We start from the raw sequence: 22,442 nt of genomic DNA, 5'->3' as shown, positions 1-22,442 counted from the left end.
AAACAAATTTAAAGAACACACTAGTAGATTAGTCCCAGCTTCTAATATATGTATCACAGAATCTTTGATATTGAAATGAACAGCAGAGGAGTCGGGTCATAGCCAAAAGTATAATTATAAAAGACCATTAAAAACTTGATACAAACTCAGGCTGTGAAACTCAGAGCCTTCAAAAAACATCTTTTCCACAAAGTGCCTGTATTTGACCTAACATGTTACATTTAGGAATCCCACCTCCAGTCTCCGAGGGATTGCAGCATCTTCATGTTTCTTCAGTTCCTCAAACGTACGTAACTCCAGATGTGCCTGTTCAATTTGGTCCCACAAATCATTCAATTGCTTGATGAGGCCCATAGCCCGAGACTGATAACCACCAAGCAAGATCTTCAGCTTCTTTTCCATCTTGGCAGCCCTCTTTGCTTCAGTTGTCATGTGACCTCTGTTTATCTGTCAGAAAGAACTCAAGAATTGTTTTATCTATCCAGAACTCAAACACCAAACAAAAGAAAAAAGTAGCAAAAATATATCTGTGGAACTCTATCAAGTTGACTGAGTTCTTCGATTTCTATTAACAAATCATACTGCAGATTTTACAAAAACCTAAATTTCTGAATTAAAATCCTTACAATGTAGATTATTCTGGGGGGTGAACAGTCAAAACAGGAGTGATGACACACGATCTGAGTACCGCTTTACAGACAGGAGTCGTTGCAGTCGCTGAGTTAAGCAGCCAAGTCACACGACAACTTGCTAGGCCACATCCCACTTAAACAGGAGATGTTCTATGCCTAAGTAAAACTAAATCAAGGTATTACATTCGTCCTTTTCCAAATTATATTCTTAGTCTGCAAAAGCAGCCATGTCTTTCAATCCCTCTGTCTATTCTAACAACATTCATTTAAATCATATTCCATAGAGTAAAAAGGCATTCTGTGATTCTATGTTAAAACTGAGAACCACAGTGGCTGAATCACCTACCCTGCCTCATTTCTTAAAATGTCAAAGCTTTGCTGGTGATCATTCTCATATGCAAAGGACTCACAGTGAATAACCAAAACCAAGAAGGTTTCACTGCTTTGAACTCTACAATTACCCAAGGTATCATCTTTTACCGATTAAACTAAACTGCATTGGGAAGGAACTACTTTCCAATCTGCCCTTTACAGTTGTAACTAGTCAGCCAGACAACCTCAGCCACTAGGACCAGTGCAGCCATCACAGTCTTACACTCCAAGCTATTGCAAAATACATTTCATGAACCTTTCGATCATCCCAATTTTAATAACACACACTCTATCGTACAGCTGTATGTTTCTGTGAAATGCCCTACTTCTTAACAATTTATTCACTCATTTGAAACAGTTTTAGTAGGTGGTGCAGAGATAAACAAAGTGAATGGTCAAGGGAGCAAACTGTTAATGGGTGAGTGAAAGAGAAATGTGACTTTCTGAGCTGTCTAGTTTGCTCCTGGGGAGAGAGACGCAGACTGCTATGCCTTTCAGTTTCTGTTTGCAATGTAGACTTAAGCTATGCCCAAGGTGCTTTAAGCATACAGAAAGGCGTCTCTTTTTCAATATTTATATAAATCTAGAGAAAATTAAATAAATAGATTAGGGATTTGTGAGGATACTCTCTGATGGAAAAGTATGAAAGCTTTAAATGTTTCCAGTGGTAAATAATATGCTATTACTGCAACAACAAATACAGCTGTGCAGTAAATTGACTATTTTCCAATTACTGATTCTTGGATGAAAAATGTGTTGAGAGCCACTGACATTTAGAGATCGTGGAACAGATGGATGCACAGGCAAACAGAATTTTATTTATAACAGAGGTCTAATGTAACAAAGATCAATTGCTCCATGTTGTTTCACAGCATTACAAACATAAAGTATGCCTGGTGTGAAATGAAGCTGCAATCAGAATCTCAGTCTCCTAGAACAGGTTAAAAAAGACCATTTAGAAAAGTTCAACTATTCTGTTGTCCTGACGGATGATCTGTCAAATAACCAGATTTTCTAATAAAATGTTAAATACCGAGTACCTGAAATACAGTTATAAGCACTATCTCCACCATACAGAAAAGTGACTGGATTGAGGCATTGCAGTTATAAGTCTTGAATTACCTGCATTCTCTAAGTATCACCAGTAGCAGTGGCAGTACTGTCTCACTCTCTGGGATGGTCTCACACTTACACACCTGAGCTAGGATTCACTTTTCTCAGCTTTAGACATCAACATCTGAGTTTGCTGCCCAAGATCATAATCAGAAGAGAAACTGGCAACTCTAAAGCATGTATCATCTGATCCAGGGCCTCAGAATGAGAAGAAGCATGCTACTGAAATGCTCTTCACTGGCTAATATGGGAGGACAGATGGCTTGCTCAGACAGCATTACCTAAGGTCAGGTGGATCAATCCCACTCTAAGTGTGTGCTGTTTTAATGTATGAGATATAATAAAGCTTTTTTTTCTCCAAGAAAAAAAAAAGCGAGTTCAGTTCTAATACTTCTTATAGTATCAGACCCTGATTACTTAAATACTCTTGAAATTTTCAGACAATGAGAACTGGAGTTGGTATCTCTAAATTGATCTGGATATAGATTCTTACTTCCAACTACCAGAGCTCCTTAGGTTTCATACTGCTATTCAGACCTCGCTTTTCTACTGGGGTAGAAAAAAGCTCCCAAGTACCTACACAAGAAATAACAGCCCTTTCATCCTTCTCTGCTTATAGAGAGAAATGTGAACACTCACCACCTTTCCTCCTCCGTCCTAACTACAAGACTTTAGGACCTACTATGAAAAGGTCAAAAAGAGGTCTTAGCTTTTGTAACAAATACTATTTATTCAAAATTGCTGACTGCTGCATTAATGCCAACAACTGCATATAATTTTAGTTCAAGCTTCATAAAATTTTAAGGATCAGATACCAAGCTAAAAATTCCAAGCAGTTATGAAGAGGTGTGTTTAAACAGTAGTCTACATTATTTGCTTAAAGCTAAGAAATAGATTTCACTAAAAGCTGACAACCATTTGAACCTAGCAGAAAATGTAAAGACTTTTGAAAGATTTCTACACTTTGTTATTTATTTTGTGCTGCTCCTTGGCCAACTTTAGTTCTGCTGACTTCTGTACCAGCTATAGCAAAATGAGAACAGAATGTACAGACATGTGGTAGGATGATATATGATGTTAGGGCAAGCATGAGATCCTCATCCCATCCCAAATCCCCACAAAAAAGCCTTTCCTCAGGCTTAGTAGAGTTGTGTTCAATTTTCAGTACTACACTAGAGATCCAAACAAGAGAAAACAGAACAGCGCAAAAGACATAATCAGAGGTTTATAAAACATGACTTAGAAAAGGGAGACTGGCTGAAAAAACAGGGTAGATCTTTTGTTGGTTTTTTGTTTGGGTTTTTTTCCTCCACCTTACAAAAAATAGAGAAAATTAAGATGAGACACAACAACGTATTTTAAATATCCCAGAGATCATTGTGAAAAATTAGTCTGTTCTTATGTCCACTGAGAAAGGAAGAGGGATTTCAATTTGGCATGGAATTATTGGTTATTTGGAAGGTTTTACTAAGGACAACAAAGAACAGTGAAGACTGCTATGAGAACAAACACCCACCGGGAAAGATTTAAGAATAACTGACTCTGAGGAAGGAATGGCTCAAGTGCCCTCAAAACTGAATTTTCACATTCCTCATTTCACTGAGGACACCCTCCTCAGTTCAGTTCAAAAGCACTGTTTTTCCCTTTACTGACTGTGTCCATTAAATCTGGAACTTCTGGTAATCCTTAAACAGGAGTATACTCTCTTGTCTTCTCATTGATTTTCTTAATCATGCCTGATGGATAGAAAACATGACAGAAAACTGCTGCATGTTCTTACCAGGGCCATAGTTAAAAGTAAAACAACTTGTTCCTTGACCTTGGAGAACCAACATATTATAAAGCTGCTTAGCTTGTGCAGAGAAATCCTCTGCCAGCTTCTGCTACACTGGCTGAATATGCTACTTTTAGAATCTATATAGGACTACTCCAAATGTTACTATAACTTCCTTCCTTACCTCAGACCCACAAGAGGCCCTCCCATACTCAGTTCTGCTGGCAGGAGCTGGATTAACTTTGTTTAAGTAGCAGGGTTTGTGAACTTGCCTCATATTGGCTCAGTCAGGCAGAGTAGCTGGAATGAGACAATGCACACTCAGATGACAACCTTGTCATCTGCCCAACACCAGATTACATCAGCACTTCAAACCACCCTAGGGACAATGATGATTGTAACACTGGGGCATCCTCTGTGTACAATCTGCCTTTATAAGCTTGAGTGCGCACTCTACAATAGCATGTTTTTAAACAAAAATTGCTCTACTTAAAAATATTTTTCCACTTCCATGATCTTGGACAGAATTTTCCAGTTTTTGGCTTGAAACACTGCTCCATCTGTCTACATTTGACCAGGCAAAACTCTCTGTAGAGCCTGCCTCTTACCTCTGAGTTAGTAAAAAAAAAAAAAAAAATAGTCAACTCTGCTGGAAACTGAGGCTTGGGGTTACTATCAAACAAAAAATTGCATTTCCAGAGTAGAACAACATGGTCTCAATCTATCAAACTGACATCAACACTCACATCAGCTCAACTCATCAACTGAAACCACTCCACGGCTTGACACAACTTCAGTACGCTGCTGCGACACTGAAGATGATGCTTACTTAACACACAAAGGAGTATGAAGATCATCAAGAAAAGATGCTAATTACTAGCAGAGCAGTCAAAAGGGGACAGAGCATGTAACTTTCATGTGACAAAAAATTTTTTCATGGAAAGATTTGGTCACAGGTGATCCTTAAATTAAGGCACTGCTGGTGAGCAACTGCAACTTAGAAATTGAAATTAGACCAAATGTTCAAAGCTTGCATGGGAATATAAAGTTACCTTTCCCCAGTTTAATAGGGAAGCTTCAACATAAATTCTTATATTGCACTTTGCTACATAGATTATGTATTACAACCTACTGATATCTGCAAAAAGCTATTCTCATAGTCAAAACAAAACCCAAGAGCAATCGCCATGTGAACTATGTTTCAGAAATTATGGCAATTAGCTTTCAAATGTCATAACATGAACTGGTAGGACTGCTCAGTAAACACAGCACAGGGTACATAAAAGGAAATGCTCCCACAGAAGTTCACAGCATCCAACTATCTAGAACTAGAATAATCCAGAAAGTTACCACATAAGTTAGCAGTCACTGCTGATCTACAATGATGACATTAAAGCCCACTTTGAATATTTTTATTTCAGAAATGTTTCTAAGACTAGCAATATTATCAGTGATATCATATATAACAATCACAGTAGATACATGTCTAGAAAAGCACCGTTTAAGAACATCAAACAATTTATTGTCACTAAGCTTTTCTGAAAACTCTTTACAAACAAACCCAAAACCGATGAACAAGTCAAACCAAAAACCCCCAGTATGATCACAGACACCAACAACTACCTCGGGTGAACAGCTTTGATTAACTGTAAGCAACACAAGTTACTACTGTGTCTGATAAGATAATATGACAGTAAGCCCAGTGCAGTTGCCTACAAAACCTATCACTGCAAGCTCAGAGTTCTTGGACTGGTCTCTTCCACAGAAAAGGCTAACAGTCTTGTGGAAGGTCATGCAATAAGATAACAAACTGCCTTGCTCCCCCTCAATACATACCAGAAGTGCCATGACAAGCCTGCATGATGAGTTACTGGTACTGCAGCTAACAGTAGGTATAAATGAAGCAAGTTACTTAGTGAGCAGCAACTCATGTGGGCCTGACATTCACACGTTCTGACACTGCTCACATTAGGACAGGCTGGAATTAGGAAATCCTGATTTCACCAACCACTACAGAGGAATCTATGGTTTCCATCAAGACATGGAAGGAAAAAACCTCCAACCATACTATGAAAACTGGCCAAAGAAAAAAGTAACTAATATGCAGTCTAAGCTTATTTTTAAAGAACTATTTTATTGCTCATTTCTAATGTTTGGGAATACCCTAGACTGAGAACATGTAGAAAAAGACTTATTTTTTTTCTATACAAAGTTATGCAGCACCGCAAAAATGATGACTTGGAAGGCTAGCACAACAATCCAATTTGAAGACAGATTTCAGACTCATAGGCAAGATCACAGAAAAAAGAATATGAAGAACCCTCTTACTGAGTTATCTGCTTCCTTTCAAAGGTCCCAAAGTCAATAATAAGAGAACTGCTATGAAATCAACTAGCAGCATTTTCCTCAGACTTAGCTTTGTTTTGCTCCTCTGAGGTGCTGTAGATGCCTAATAATAAAAAACAAACAAACAAACCCCAACAATAACAACAAAAATAAGAAAGAAAACTCAGAGGGAAATTCAACCCTAAAATGGACCAAGCTGCTCTCAGGAGGTGCTTCATCTTTACTGAAGAGAACCTAAGGCAATTGCAACTCTGTTTAGGTAGGAGGCTAAAATAAGGTGTATCAAATCTGAACTCACGGGACTTGCTCAAAAACAGGCAAAGCACATTCACCTGTACTAGAAAGAAAACACAAGCTTTCTGGCTAAATCCATTTATCTTCCCTGTCATTTTTTTCTTATTGTAGACATGAGTTATCCTTGGCAATACAAAAACTTTTATTACTTTCCTCATTATAGGTTATGCATTAACTCCACTGTAGGTCTCATAAATACTCTGAAATGCAGAAAGCAAAGACGTGATGTATATTATAGCTAAGCTGATCCAATATCCAACTCCTCTGGAAAGGGGTCTGCTGGTTAGTCTAAAATTACTTCGTTTGCTGGCAATTCAGTGAACTGATCCAGATTACCACAGAGTTACAAGAGCATGTGTACAAAGTTACAGTGAATTGTAGGTGGCAGTCAGACAAAAATAAGTAGCAGTTTGTTCCAGGGCAAGTCTGTTTCACCAGGTGACAACCCTTTCAGTGAAGACAATTTCCTAATATCCAAACTAAACTTTCCCTGGCACAACATGAGGCCACTTCCTCTCATTGCTTGCTACTTGAGAGAAGAAACTGACTACCCCACCTCACTACAACCTCCTTTCAGATACTTGTAGCAGGTGATAAGGTCTCTCCTGAGCTTCATTTTCTCCAGGCTAAACATCCCAAATTCCCTCAGCTGCTCCTCATAACCTGTGCTCCAGAACCTTCACCAGTTTGGTTGCCCTTCTCTGGACACACTTCAGCAACTCAGTATCATTCCTGCAATGACCAGCCCAGAACTAAACACAGGATTTGAGATGCAGCCTCACCATTGCCGAATACAAGGGGACAATCACTTTTTCAGTCCTGCTGGTCACACTGCTGGTCACACTATCCAATACAGGCCAGGATGCTGCTGCCCTTCTCTGCCACATAGACACAAGCTGGTTCATGTTGAGCAGACTGCTGACTGAACCCCCAGGTCTTTTTCACTGGTCAGACTGAGCCCTGTTGTTCCTCAGATCCTAATTCCAGCCCTTCTTATATACGGTCATCACATTTGCCAATTTCAAATGTGTCAAATGTTAAAACATCCTAGCTATAGAGCAAACTGTATGATAACCATTCTTGTATACAGTAAAAGTGTTTTCACGCACTAGTAAATTCCTAAGGGATATGCCATATATCTGTATTACGCAGGAGAAGTATATACCCTCCAGAACTGCTAAATACACCTACTTTGATGATCAACTGTACATCAAGCAGAGACCAGACACTGCAACAGTCGTCTTGTATAAACAGTCAGCTCTACCAGATTCTGAACAACTTGACAGTGAGGACAACTAACATCCCTCATAGGTGATCCTCTGGTGCCAACTTACGTTCACAACAGACCTTATAAATAAAAGCATATTCTGCAAAGGCAACACAGGCAACAAATGAATACTTGTGACCGTAAAAGCAGACTGCTGAGAGATTTCACTGCATTTTAGAGGGTAATTTCTCTATTCCTAATCATACACATTCTCTTAGTTTCTCCTGGTGTTTTCTCAGTAACAGCACACCCAAAAACTCAAAAGAAACTGAAGCTTTAGAAGCATGTAAACTCGAAAGAAATTAAAACAGTCTCCAATAAACTAGTAAGTGATATATGTTGTAGTGGAGCATACCAGGTAATCCCTAAAACTCTAGCTAAGCAACTGGTTTCATGTAATTTAATTCAGAGGACTTGGGCTACAACTAAAAGCAAAAATGGACACTTTGGTCAGGTAGATTATCATCTTGGTGTATCTTGGATACTGCAAAGAAAAGATAATTTACTATGCTCTGTGTATACAGTGTAACTAAAGCTTCTTTCCCAGTAAACTTTCAATAGTGTTTATAATTCAAGAAGCAACTGAGATGATGATGGTAACTACCACAGTTTTAATAAAAATATTTTTATGCTGCAAGCCAACTTTATGAACCGTCTTCAAAGGAAACGTAATGCTGGAAGGAAGCTTCTATGTTATGAACTAGAAATGGAAGTAACTAGCTTGTTAAATAGATGCCTCTACTACCTCATTTCATCTGATAAGGGGCCTAGTTTAATGTACACCTTAGGTAGGAATGTTTTTCTTTATAAATATATTGCTTGGAAAAGAGGGGAGTACAAGTATTGCAAATTACTTTGAGCATTAGAAAACTCCCATTTCTGAAATTACTAGCTCTGTAGTGTAACCTAGCCTTGAACAAGTATACTAGACTTTAAGATGCTACTGGGCAGATCAGAAAATTCCACTAGGATTCAAGCAAATCTACACTGCACCACTGACACACAGTGAGGTCACAGGGATTCACTTGGATAGACCTGAAACTCCCCATCTGTAATGCAAAAAAGTTCACATACTAATTTGGTAACACTCTTAAGCCACATTAAGTAACACATTCAGAGTCCAAAACTCTCCAAGTAAAGAGGTAGTGAAAAATATTACTAATACAGAGGAGTACATTCCAGTATTAAAACTATTGCTGAGTTGTACATTACTGCTGCTGAATCCTGGACAGGATATCTAGCCAAACAGAAGCTCTCCACAACTGCTCCACTTTGCCTCAAGTTCATCAGTAACAGCACAAATCTGTTTGTGATATCACCATCAATCTCAGAAAGATAAATGTCATGTCAACATATACAAGGCTGCCATCACTAAATCATTCACGCAGTGAAAACCGGCCAATTAGAGAAAAACGTCTGTTTGTCCACACCATCAATCCACACAGAAATCTCTGAGCAATGAAGACAGCACTAGAAATAGCTGGCTTTTTAGCACAGGATCTGCAGGGTGCTAGCAGTCCCATATGGAAGTATTAAACAGTGACTACCCAATGTGCAGCTGTCTCCAGAAAATGTCACTAAACTGTCATGTTTTTTTTCCTAATGATCTTAGTACAATATGAAAGGGAAAAAGCAGCCCCAAAAGCTGACCAACATCAGCTCCTGTTGCTGGCAAACTCTACTTTATAGTTTCTACTCTTCTCTCAAAGGAAGTTAAAGAGTACAAGCAAGTATCTTGGGGTATTGAAAGCTGAGCTAATATTCCTGGTTTTCATTAAGGTTGTTTGATACTTCCCATTAAAATATCTATTTCAACTGATAGTGCTTTCAATTTTCTTTGGAAAAGCATTAAAATGAAGGTGGATTTTACCATTGCTGAGAATGGGTTAGGAAAAAAAAATTGCTGTGCTTGTTTCATTGTATATTCATTTGTTCATTAAAGTGCTATGCTTTTCATTAAAAAAATTATCCAGCTGGTGACCTATACTTACAAAACTGTGCATCTTGCTTTTAGGAAGGGCCTTCTAAACAGGTCAAGCAACAGAGCTGCACTAAACTCCATTTTGCACACACTTGGGAGAGATTTTCAGCTCAAATTAGCTTAGCAGAGTCCACCTGCACTCAACAGTGAGCTGTGAAAGGCAGCGCAGTGCTTCCAGTGCACCTGCAGGGCGCAGCCAGCTCTGCTCACCCTGGGTGCCTGACTGAATTAAGGTATGTGGTATTTCAAACACATACACAAGTTTATTCTCTCACTTTACTGTATGCACAACACAGAATTAGCCTGGTCTAGAGGCATGCCAAGCTCTCTGCTAACCTGAAGAGATGTAGCTGCATTAGTGACACATGGAGTCGCCTGACCACAGCAACTGAACAGCTAGCTGGATTTTTTTTAACTGTCTCCCATGGAGTCCCATGCAACACTGGTAGCAAATGAAACCCTATTTTTTTTCTTGGCAAGACCCTGAATTTGTATTTTGCTTTCTGGGTAACAGTCTTCTGACTACAGAGCACCGAGCACTTACAGTGCAAACAAATACAACAGGAGTTAGATGAATGAATGACTTGAACGTTCTTCTCTTCAATATCCTTAATAAACACACTACTACCAACTACTCATTCAAATATTGGGAGGAGTTGAACCAAAATCAACAGCACAAGAAAGCCCACACAGAAGTAACCACTGCAAGGAACAGTGTGCAGTGTAAAAGCACAGGGCCACACACTGAACAATAAAGAGAAAACAAAATATTCAATAGCTACTCACTAAGCAATACCATCCACCCTCTGCAGTAAATGAGTCTGTGGAAAAACTAGGCTGTAATAATGAAATTAAAGACTGTCTCATAATGCATGTGCATAGGCAAATTAAGGCTGCTTGTGCATTCCCTGACTTTGACTATTTGACTTTGCAACTTTAATAATGCACTTCTAACGCAGTTTTGGGCGTGAGATATTTAAATGTCAAAAAGCATTTGTACACAAATGAGGTACAGCCCTCCGATCGCTGGCGTGACGCCAGCACAGCCCCTGCTGCCGTACAGGCTGGCGGCTGCTGCGCTCAGACACTGTTTTGGTGAGATGAGAGTATAGCATAGCAGAGCGTTCAAGCAGCAGGCAGCGTTGGGCAGGGCAATGGTGCTCTCTGCTGGAGAACAGAAACAACGCAAGCGCTCCGGAATCAACGCTGACGCTCCCCGGCTACCGGGCTACCTGCAGGTGAACCTCTCCTGTCCCGAGTGGGTGACTAACAATGGCGGAGTCTGTACCAGGACGACATTTTTGACAGATAAACTTTACAAAACACACATTCACGCTTTATTTCACGTGTATGAATCAAGTGAAAATTCAGTATTTCTGGCCTCTCATATTATTTCTGTGGTAGCAGCTGTTTGAGCAGTTTTTCTTCTAGCACAGTAGCTATTTTGATGTCAAATGCACAGTAACTTTTTTTTTGTTTCCTTTTACCATGAAAATAATAATATGTTTATATTTTATATATATAATAATCTGATGCTGCACAATTTAGAGAGGCTTTGGGGCTAAAACGGTTATTTTGGAAAACAGTTAATATGACTTCCTGCAAGTCTGAACAAACACATTCTGTGGGAAGAAACCATTCAAAAACACTTTACTTTTTATCATGAAAGCACTATATTTGTGTGCTTTGGGTGGAACTCTAAAGAGGGCACACAGGGCAAGGCAAATCAGTGTCGAAGGGTTTGAACTTTTACCTTCTACTTAAGTGCACCATACTTCAAATTATTTCCCCTCCACATCCAACTCCCTCAATACCAGGACACCAAATCTTAACGTCTTGTTAAGACCTGTGACAGCTGCAAGCATGTTTACACTGGAGAACACTGTATTCCATAACTCAGCAGAAGAAGATGTAGTGCCAGTTCTTGGTCCCTTAGTACCAGTGCCCTGCTACAGGACTCAGACTGTTAAGGTGACACACTGGCAAGATGTTGCTACCTGAAGTCTGGCATTTAGTACTTGCAGAATAAATTAGTTACAAAAATAGACAACAACAAACTCAAAATTTGAGTTTAAGATGCACTCAAAAGGAAGCCTATTATTATTTCCCGATTAAGTGAAATTGGATCACAAACATCCATTGTTCACTGTTGCTGGAGGGAATCACTGGAATTGGCAGAGGATGCCAGTCTGGCAAGAATTCAGGACTGTCTGGACCGATACAGAAGAGTCAATCAGAAACCAAATCTGAAGTTTGAAAGAGAACTTGAAAGGAGTCTGGGGACAGAGATGCTGAGTTTAAGCATCTTTCTCTGAAGTATCTCAGTTTGGTCACTAACAGGGACAAAGCATGGAACTAGACAGACCAGGTATTTGATCTGCTAATAGTGGAGATTAAAAAAACAGAAAAAAATCCACATGGAATTATGAGAGAGCAGAACCTGACCTGCTCTCCAGCTGAGAATCAAGTGGGTGAGATGAGCTGTATTACAGCTAATAGAGCAAAGAGAAACTGTGTGGGAATACTCTGGGGATATTTTAAGAAAAGAAGGAGGGTGAGAAAAGGCAATTTGAACACCTCAAGGGCATCTATGAACTCCCTCAGAGAATTCCTCAACAAAGGACCTGAATGATTTATAAAGTAATCTGTAACTCTCACATAGAAAAAAAGAATGAAAACACATGGGGAGAAACTTAAAAAAAAATGGGGGGTGTACAGAAAGCAAAAAAAAGTGACACTGACCTCAAGCCTCTTTTCAAGAGACTCTATCCTGTCTTTTTTGCTGGCCAAGTTAGCTCTTGTGTAGCGGCTCTGTCCAGGCAGGTATAATACTTGACTGTAACATTCTTCCCACACCTGGTTATAAGCTTCACTTGAGAGCTCTCCGTGCCCCATTCCTTGCTTTACCACTTCCATCTCTTGCGCCAGTAGATCCTGTGCCTGTTGGAAATTATGAGAAATAAACCAGTTACAACACAAAAGATACAGGAAAATTCCTCTTCAGTGTGCAATTCATGGGGGCAGTTTCATTTTTCATACTAAAAGCTCACCATCAGGTTAAGCTAACTATGAAATCTAACACAGATGCTGTGGATTATAAATGAAACTCAGGCTAGAAGGCTACTCACAGCGCAACTATCCCTCATTTTATATAATTTGGCCAAACCTGACATCACACTGCTGTAGCTAATGAACCCTGTGGCACAGCTAGATCCTTCATCCTGCGGCAGAAGAAAAGAGATAAAAGCAAAGATCTTTAGGGGAGGGAGAACTGTACAGACAGAAGCAGCTGTTCTATGAAACAAAAAATTACTTCTCATTTTCTTTTCCTTGCCCTTTTCCACAGAAACTGGAAAATCAACTTCAAACATAATGGAGCTGTATAAGCTCCATTGCAGGAAATATCTGACTTTAACACAGATTTTGTGTCTGAAGAACTATTAGTGAGATGAGCATTCTGCAGTTTCCAGTTTAGTTTACAAAAGTAACAGTCAAATGAAAAGATTCATGTTGTTCTCATAACCTTTAATATTTCTGAGAAAGTCTGGCACATGAAACTACAGAGACACCCAGTTCCTTCACATTTTATTTGTAACTAAAAACCTAAACTACCTTCACCAATCTGGATTTCATTGATTATAAATTCAAGTCCTCTCTTTCAACAGCATTTACATGTGCATCACAAATTTTCATATCAAGCAATTCAGGTATCACCAGATAAGATGATTCCAGAGATATGGAAGAAAGGAAAATAAATTAGTTGTCCCTGATGGGGGAGACAAGTAAAAAAGGAGCTCTCTAACCACACTTGATATAGCTGAATCTTGGAAAGGCTCACTTTCAATCAGCTTCTATTTGTACACCTTGAGGAACTACTTAAGGCTATTTATTTGTGGCACCACAACTGTTCTATAGCTATAACAGCTCAGTACACTGTGCTCAGCAACACTGCTAATCCTTTTAAAACAAGCAGTATATATCAGAAAAGAAAGGAGCATTTTATTAAAGGATTTTAGTGGGAAGATGTTCTAAAAACAAATGAAGAAGTAAAGCAAAATAAGCAAGCCCCAGATGAGAGCTTGAAGACAAGAAAACTTTCTGGTTTGAATCTGATTTTAGACAAAGAGGAAATATTACGCCGAAAGTTAGAGAGCAAGGAGGAGCAAGGATGCAAAAAACTTCTGCCCATCAGGCAGAGATTCTGAAGAAAGTTTCCATACAAAAACTACTGGACTGTGTAATAGTCTTCAAGGGAAGTGACAGAAAACCCAACTCTCACTGCACTTCAAAACAAGCAGAGAAAACACTCAGAGAATGTTCCTAAGGGAACAAGTTGACACTGGCAGGACAGTGAAATTCATGATCTAACTGTGTTTTCCATCTTTAACTTCTCTTGCTCAGAAATCTTCAAGTATAATTTTCCATTTAACAGCAAACTGAAAGTACAATACTATTCAGTGTTTCTCATTTTATGTTCTTGATTCCTTGGTCTGATATGGTCAGACTTAAAATCTGCTTGTATATCTTTACAGTATTACGGGATTTAGGTGTAGAGGTACTACAGCTATTGTCAGAACCCAGGTCTCGGATAGCAGGAGTCTGCATGAAATAGATGACTTGGTGGCACATGATTTTGTCCTCTTCATTTTTATTCCTGTAACCGTATGGACAAAGGTTACTGGCACAACTTCACAGGTGAAACTCTTTGAAAGAGCTAAGCACAGCACCGTGCGTCTGAACTGTTCATCTGTCACTTGGCAGCAAAAGGCAACATCTGTAGCTGCTTAAATAAATGAACAGCCCAAACCAGAACCCTTGGTACAGGACTGCTATTTAACTCAGCATTACTATGTTTAACAGACTGAGTGCCCAGACAGCCTACTCATTTCATTCAGCAAAAACCTATTCCACCTCTTCAGCACTTTTTAACCAGGTATGCTCTAAGATCAGTTGCCATAGCCCAGCAGGCTCTGCACTAGCACAGATCTGTTGGATCAAGCTCGACAAGCTCAATTAAACAACTGGTTTTGCTGCTTCAAGTTATAAACTGGCTATCACTGCCGTATTTAGTTTGCACTGAAAAAAAAATGCTTAGGAATTCTGGATTAACAAACTACGCAGGCAGTAGAAGGTGGGCATCACACTTAGTTAAAGTCTCAATGATTTAGTAATTATTCATAATGGTTTTAATAATTTCCAGGAATAGTAAAGTAAATTGGGTGACTGTTGGGGTATTATAGCTCCTACCCTTACTTAAAATTACAAGCAATCACACAATACATCCAAAATTGTGTTAAAAAGATGATGTCTCTGGACAAATACAACATCCTCATCATTCTGTTAAGTGCCTAGATTAACAGAAGATCACAGAAAAGAGAATGTGCACTTAAATTATCCTTACATCTCTTCATACAATACTCTGGAGATCTCCAACTTAAATTCTGTGCAGGCTCACCTTTTTGTTTTTCCAAGATTACAGGACCATGACGTAAGGAGATATTAGGTCACTGGTAATTAGGCCATGCAATTCTCACCTTCTTGAGGTCCTCTTTGGAGAACTTCTCATAAGGATTTTGTTCCAAGTAAGCCATATGCTCTGCATTGTTGCTTCCAAATCCTGGGCCTTTCCCCTTCTTACCACTAGGCTGTTCTCCAAATGGGTGGTGTAAAAGATCAAAATGAAGCATAGTAATCATCTCTTTCTTTATTAGCTCTTCACTTTTCTGCAAGTCTGTTAGAGGTGGTTCCACATTTAAGGGTCTCAGTATTGTTTCATTAACCTGTCCAGGAATAAAAGTTCAGAAATATCATATACAACAAATATCACATTAAATTCATACGCCTCCACCTGAATATGAATTTTATATATGAGTTAATCCATGCAGAAGAGGTGCCAAATCCCTTGCAGTGTTACACACATACAGCAACCGAAACACCTAATGGTGGTTTCATTTGTGCATGTGAAATACCTCAGACAATTCTGCTGCAAAAGTTTCCCGTAATGCTGAAATCAGCATAATCAAATAGAAATTTCATTTTCTCATGATCTACTCAGACTGTACTTCCTCATATAATGGTTAAAACCTCTGTATTTTTTTTTCCTTGAAAGTAAATTTTGTTTCCACTTACTTCAGAAGGCCGTGGTAGATTCTTCTGAACAGCCTTGTGCATTCTTTTTAGTTCTTTTGCACGTTCTGCCTCTCGGAGAGCCTAGACAAACAAGCTAAATGTTAATCCAGCTACTGGAATAGAATCAAATGCTTCCTAGAAATGTATGTGATACAAAAACTAATCAATTACCACAGCAAAGATTCCTTAAAGACTTCATGGTACAAAGCCAGAGCCAAATAATGTGACACCACAATTTAGTGCCTCTAAATAGGAAGAGTGTAACAGACTAAGAGGAGAGATATCCTAAAAAATAACTTCCAGCCATCATATTCTCTTTCATTGTCAAGCCCAGCAGACTTCATTCATTACAAATTTCTCCACCATCAGGTTTGACAGGTGCTTGAACTCTCCAGACACAAAATCCGCCAGGAAAAGACAGACTGTTAAATCTGCAGTCAGGATTGTGTTTGTTCTCTTCGATGACTTGGAGTGACTATTCACTAAATCAATACTTGTGAAAGTGTAAAACATAAGATTTCTCCTTAGATTCAATTTTCAGTAAATAATTAACATGAAAAGGCAGTGCCATCTAAAATCTCAGGAAAAATAACCAAGATCCTCCATGTTCTAATTCCAGACATGTCACACCTTCATTTCAAGGGCAGGATGCTGTTCTCTTGCATGATATTACAATTCAAATTCTTTTCTCTGTTCTACATACATAAATTATCCATATTTATTCAAACTTTTTATTAAGGTATGTATGCACAAGACATGCATATATATGCACATAATGTGATCTTCCCCAATTAGGACAAGCTGGAAATCAAACTCTGGGAAATGCTTAGCAGATATCAAAGCATAGGATTTTTTTTTAATTTTTTGTTTACTTGTCCAGTACATTGATTGGCAAAAACCCCTCTGAACTCAAAAATAGCCATTTATTTGAATTTATTTGAAGGTATATAACAAAATTAGATTTGTATCACAAAAATCAGGATAAGCAATAAATGGAAAAGACACTGTTCTTATAAACATAAAAATTTAAGGTGTCTCTAATTACGTGCCAGTGCAGCTATTTAACCTGCAGAACTTAAGGCAGCACTTTATCAAGCCTTCCTTGATTCTGCAAAAAAAAAAAACCAAACCAAACCAAAAGAGACCCATTCACAGCTCAGCTGCCTAGTAATCCTTTGGTGCAAGTCATACAAAAGGAACCAATTCACTGCCTGGAAGATTCGTATCTGTGTGCTACCGGCCTGCTGAATTTGTATGTACCTATCTTACACTTCAGAACAAGTAACTCACTTGAGAGAATAACACAAAACTGAAAAAGAAGGAAAAAGGTACAATAGTACAATTCTCATGGGCTTACAGTAAAGTGTGTGCCTCTGCAGAGAAATGCTTTTAATTATATTTTTATCTTTTGGGGGACAAATGCAGGACTTGGGGCATAAACATTCAGGACATCATTGTAGAAAACGACAAATGAAATGTGATACATAACATTAAGAAATTAAGAAAACGATTCAAAGAGAAAACTGATCTAGCCTATGTGTGTGTTTACACTGATGTCAGCAGAGAAAACAGGTACATTTTACTTTGTAGAAGCTGCACCACTTTCACTGGACAGGTATGAAACTATGGAAACCATACAAGAAACATTTTATTATAAACCAAAGGCACTACCTGCCTCACATACACCCACCTGCTTGCGGGCATCTATATCAGCTGTGTCTTCTACAAAGGTTTCATCTATTTCATGTTCCTCAAGTTCTTTTTCTGCATTTTCAGGTAAAACAATCTCAAAGTCATTCTTTGGAGCAGGAAGGGCCATGAGTCCAAGGCGCAGGTGTTCACGAGACTCTCTCTCCTATTGAAATAAACGGTAAGATATAATGCTTCTGGATTCATGCATTAAGGTGCAATTCAGTAACATTCTATTCATCTCCATTAGTAGTAGACATGAACAACACACAGCTGATATAATCCAGCTATCTTTGACTCCTACAAAGTCAACAGAAACAAGATCTTTGAAGTCTGACAAGAGGCATGTTACTAATCCAGCCTAGCTACAGATCACCATACCAGAGTTCATGCACTTTTCATCACAGAAACTCTTTTGATACTAAAAAAACATTAGAGAGATTTCTTAAAGATAGCTAACAAAATCTCCAAACAGGCTGAAATAGACTCGAGTAAAACAACAGCACAGCACCTTTGCCTCACAGTAGCTTCAGTACAACAGCAGAAACTCACATAAACACTTTACAAGAAACTGAAAATATGTGGAAATGTGATGATGCACACAGGTATCTGCAAACCTAACGGGAACTTTCCTCCTTGCAGTTGCTCACAAATCTGGGGAATGTTTGCCTCATTTTCGTACTCTGCCACAATACCAGATCTGGGAACCAGTGGAGTCCATCAGGAAAACTGAAGCCCCAGTTTTCCTTCTAGCAGCAAAAAGCCGTTTTACTATAAAAAGGCTAAGACAGAACCAAAGTAAGTACACAGACAACAAATAATCCTTGTCCTGCAAGCTAGGAGGAAATATGAAATTCTGAATTTTCAAGGCCAGGTTGGACGAAGCCTTGCATGGCATGCTTTAGTGTGAGGTGTCCCTGACCACGGCAGGGGGGTTGGAGCTAGATGATCTTAAGGTCCTTTCCAACCCTAACTATTCTATGATTCTATGAATTTGAAGAGCTGTTTTCATGAGCAGAATGTGCCAGACACTTGAAGTGGGTATCTTTAGCTAGCCCAAAAAGAAAAATGTCAATAGCTCTGGTGGGAGGTATCCAAAGCCACAGTTAAGGCTGCAGAATCAGCCACATAAAAGGAGTTCCCAAGGTGCTACCTATTAGGTATATGCCATTTTATACCATGGCTAATTGGCAGGGTACATCTGGCTGACTCTCCAAGAACAGAAACATCTGTTGAAAAGGCGATGAAAGAATCTGGATGGGACTCGGATTACTGGACATCTAAAAACCAAGTGCTCCTAACGGCAAAAATTAAACTCCTTTAGCTCAATGTTGTCAACATGACAGACTGATGAAAAGGTCCTCTAGGTAAACTGGGAAGCCAAGATGATGAGGGATTTGAGGGCTGTGTGGAACAGCAAGAAAAATGAATCTTTGCTTGATATATTTCCTGCTCAGCTTCAAAGATACAAGTAGGACTGAAACTTAAGCATGTCTTCCTTGAGAAACAGCTTCAGTGTCCTTTCACTGAGCACACTGAAATCCATTCTAAATGGCAAGATTTCTGTTCTTTCAAATAAAGATTTGATTTTATCAGGTGATGAGTACAGACCTGCAGACAAGTGGTAGAAATAACACTTGCTTTTTCCCTTCTTAAGTGCTTCTTACCATTTGTTTTGCATAAGATGGGTCACTGTAATCTGCCATTCCCTCTTCTGGATTGATGTTCAATTTATCACGTAGTGGAGTTCTACCAGGAGTTGTACCAAGCACAGGTTTAGGAGTTAGTCCTCCGCGAGGAGTTAAGCCTTCTTGTCCATGAGGTGTCCTAGAAGAAATGCAGATACAGGTATTTATTTTTTCTGTAAAGAGCTCTATTTACCAAAATCTGAATGCTGAATAAAGTTACGTAAATGCCATTAATAAATTCAGTCTAGATTTTTTTTCCTTGGGAGGTAGTAAAACCATAACATGCAATTAGAAGAATCCAAAAAAATAAATTGTTTAGACCCGTCAAGGTGTGACCAAGAACTTGTCAATCTGAAATCTAGACACACCATTATTTGAAGAAACATTTCAGGAACTACACCAACACAAACTCCCACTGCTACATTTGAAAGAAGAAATTATCCAGCCACCAGGCACTATTTTGAGATACAGTAACCAGGATTTGATTGCAAGCTCTGATTTCCTTACCACCTGCCAAGTTGTTCACTCTGAACTCATGTGACCTAGCAGCTGTTCCAACTTACAATTCAATTAATCACTCTGAAGATGCCTCTCTGCTTTCACTCATTATTCAAGGAGTAATTACATTACAATAATTACTTTTAACAACCTAAGGTTAAGCAAGTTAGATTAAGCCTTAGATTTTGTGTGCCTCAGTTGCTTTTCTTCTAGACTGGGAAGAAAATTTGTTCTCTATCCCAATAACCTACTATATGAAAATCTTGCAGACATGGTCTTGGATATAATAAAAAGTTTTCTGTTGCCAGCTAATAATGAGGTTTCACATAGTGGTGATGATGGTAGCAACAATGAACTGAGAAGATATTGTTAACTGTCTCAAACCAAATAAGCTCAGGATGTGGAAAACTTTTAGAAAAAAAACCTACACTGTGGTACTCACCTGTGCTTATGTGATTATTTTCAGACAGTAATAACAAGTTTGTGTATTGCAGAGAATCAGGCTGACAAAGACAGCTGGACCAGATGATTTAATACATAATTTTCACCACTAGATATTGTAATTCTGTAGTGCAAGGAAGATACCATAATGGTGGACAAACACAACTGGCCTGACACACGCTACTAGTCCTCTTCTAAAGGATACAACAGCACCTTATTTACTAGGTATGTGTTTGAGAGGCAAGTGACACCATCCTTTTGCTTGACATTGTTCACAGATTTTTTAATGAACTCTCATTTAGGATAACAAATACAAGCAATAGTGTTTGCAGGATGACACCCACAAAAACCCAGCAAAATGAAAGTTTTGTAGCATATACTGAGATTTACTGCAAGGGGGTGGGACAGTGGCCCAAGCTGCCCTGAGAAGCTATGGGCGCCCCATCCCTGAAAGTGTTCAAGGCCAGGTTGGATGGGGCTTGGAGCAACCTGGTCTAGTGGAAGGTGTTCCTGCCCATGGCAGGAGGGCTGGAACTAGATGATCCTCAAGGTCTCTTCCAACCAAAACCATTCTATGATTCTATGATATATTTATTTTGTTGATTATACTAGCAGAAAAGGTTTTACACTGACTTTCCAGAAGAAACAATTTCCAAGTAAGTGGGTTATTTTTTCTAGTTGTCTCAGTTCCATATAGTGTTTAATTAAAGCCCTATTACAATTTTCAACTTCACAGCTTTTAAGAAAATTCTTATAACTAGGATGTGGAAAAAAAAAAACAACCCACAACAACCAAAACAAAACACCTTATGCAAGGCAACATCTTCCATAAAAACCTTGCATCAAAACATTACAAATTTCATGACCAGAGGAGAAAAAGGTGTACTTAGATTAAATACTTCAAATAGCTCTGCTTCACTACTCTGCCTCCTTAAAAAGTTATAGTTTCCCTTTATTTATTTTTTTACCACTTTATGAATTTATTTTGTTCTTTCTGCTCAGTCTGGGATATTCACACTGCTAAAACATTTCTGCAAGCAAGCTAAGTTGATATATAGGTACCATATTTACATGTGCAAATCTGAACTTCAGAAGCTAAAAAACCCACCACAAACTAAACACCCCAACACCCAAACAAAATTAGAATGTCTTTACATTTTTTTTAATATAAAAAAATCACTCAAGTGAACAGCCAGATCACTCCATCACTCCAAACTCTACATTCATTCTGCACTGAACTAATGTTAGCAGATCTCCAGAAAGGTATTTGTTTATGCAGATCCAGTTAAAGAGCAGGGCTTTTGCACACAGCTTTAAAACACCAAAATAAAGCTTCTTTTGAAAAGCTGCCATAAAGGGCTTTTTTATTTCTTTCTCCACTTTTCCTACTAGCATGATACAGGTAAAATTAGAACTTAAGTTGAAAAAAACTGACAGACAAAATGTACCAAGTGTAATATTTGGTAGTAGTTGTACAGTATTTGGCATTTGTTGGATATATACTTATTCAGGACCCACTGCAATAGTTAAACCAGCAATTCCATGCTATTTAGATTGGCAATATAAGAAATATTTTGGATATATATGGCTTATAAAATATTTACTCCAGCTTTAAAAAAATTCAATGTGGGTTTGGCTAAGAGACCTCCTACACTTTTGACTCAGGGGTAATACTTTGGAAAGGTTAGGATTCACATACAGACTGACAGTCTATCTTACTATTTATATCCCTGTATTACTCCAGTATAATTTATATCGCTACAGAGCGCAGAAGGCCTCATTTTTGGACAAAAACTCCAGTGAGCTATACACTGTACAAATCTAGACAATAATGTGGCAGAACTTGAGAAAGACACAGAGAAGGAGAAAGGTGTACAACAAGGGTGTGAAATAAAAAAGTGAGTTAAAACTTGTTTCAAAGCACTGATCTTTACTTATTTCACACGCTGAAATCCACTCTGCTCATCCATCTCCAATAGATACGTGCCCATCCCAGCACCCATTAGAAAAGGAGGCTGCTTTACCTGAAGGGTGTGGAAAGCACAGTATTTGGAGTCTGGATAACCTGTTTCTGTGGTGTTACCCCTGAAAAGTCACTTTCATGCAAGGGAGTGTTAAGTCCTCCTTTCAGGGGAGTATCCACATTTGTGAGAGCCATCAGATTCTGGGCTTCCTGTAAAACAGACAATATATGCAGTACATCACTAACACTTCTCAT

The 22,442-nt window shown here is 38.7% G+C and overlaps 1 protein-coding gene across 1 annotated transcript in view; it reads right to left on the bottom strand.

The window, feature by feature from the left end:
* Positions 1-22,442, bottom strand: part of CDC5L (cell division cycle 5 like) — a 34,026-nt gene that overhangs the window by 1,922 nt on the left and 9,662 nt on the right. Inside the window, exons 9-15 of the mRNA XM_005146418.3 lie at positions 22,249-22,397; positions 19,265-19,424; positions 17,599-17,763; positions 15,909-15,989; positions 15,314-15,559; positions 12,522-12,719; positions 235-447 (exon numbers count right to left, since the gene is read on the bottom strand). Coding sequence (XP_005146475.2) covers positions 235-447; positions 12,522-12,719; positions 15,314-15,559; positions 15,909-15,989; positions 17,599-17,763; positions 19,265-19,424; positions 22,249-22,397 — 1,212 coding nt within the window. The remainder of the gene's footprint in view (positions 1-234; positions 448-12,521; positions 12,720-15,313; positions 15,560-15,908; positions 15,990-17,598; positions 17,764-19,264; positions 19,425-22,248; positions 22,398-22,442) is intronic.

The sequence above is a fragment of the Melopsittacus undulatus genome, chromosome 3, assembly GCF_012275295.1.
Source record: "Melopsittacus undulatus isolate bMelUnd1 chromosome 3, bMelUnd1.mat.Z, whole genome shotgun sequence".
In the NCBI taxonomy this organism is placed as follows: Eukaryota; Metazoa; Chordata; class Aves; order Psittaciformes; family Psittaculidae; genus Melopsittacus; species Melopsittacus undulatus.
The sequence above is the reverse complement of the archived record's forward strand: the minus strand, read 5'-3'. Positions and strand labels throughout refer to the sequence as shown.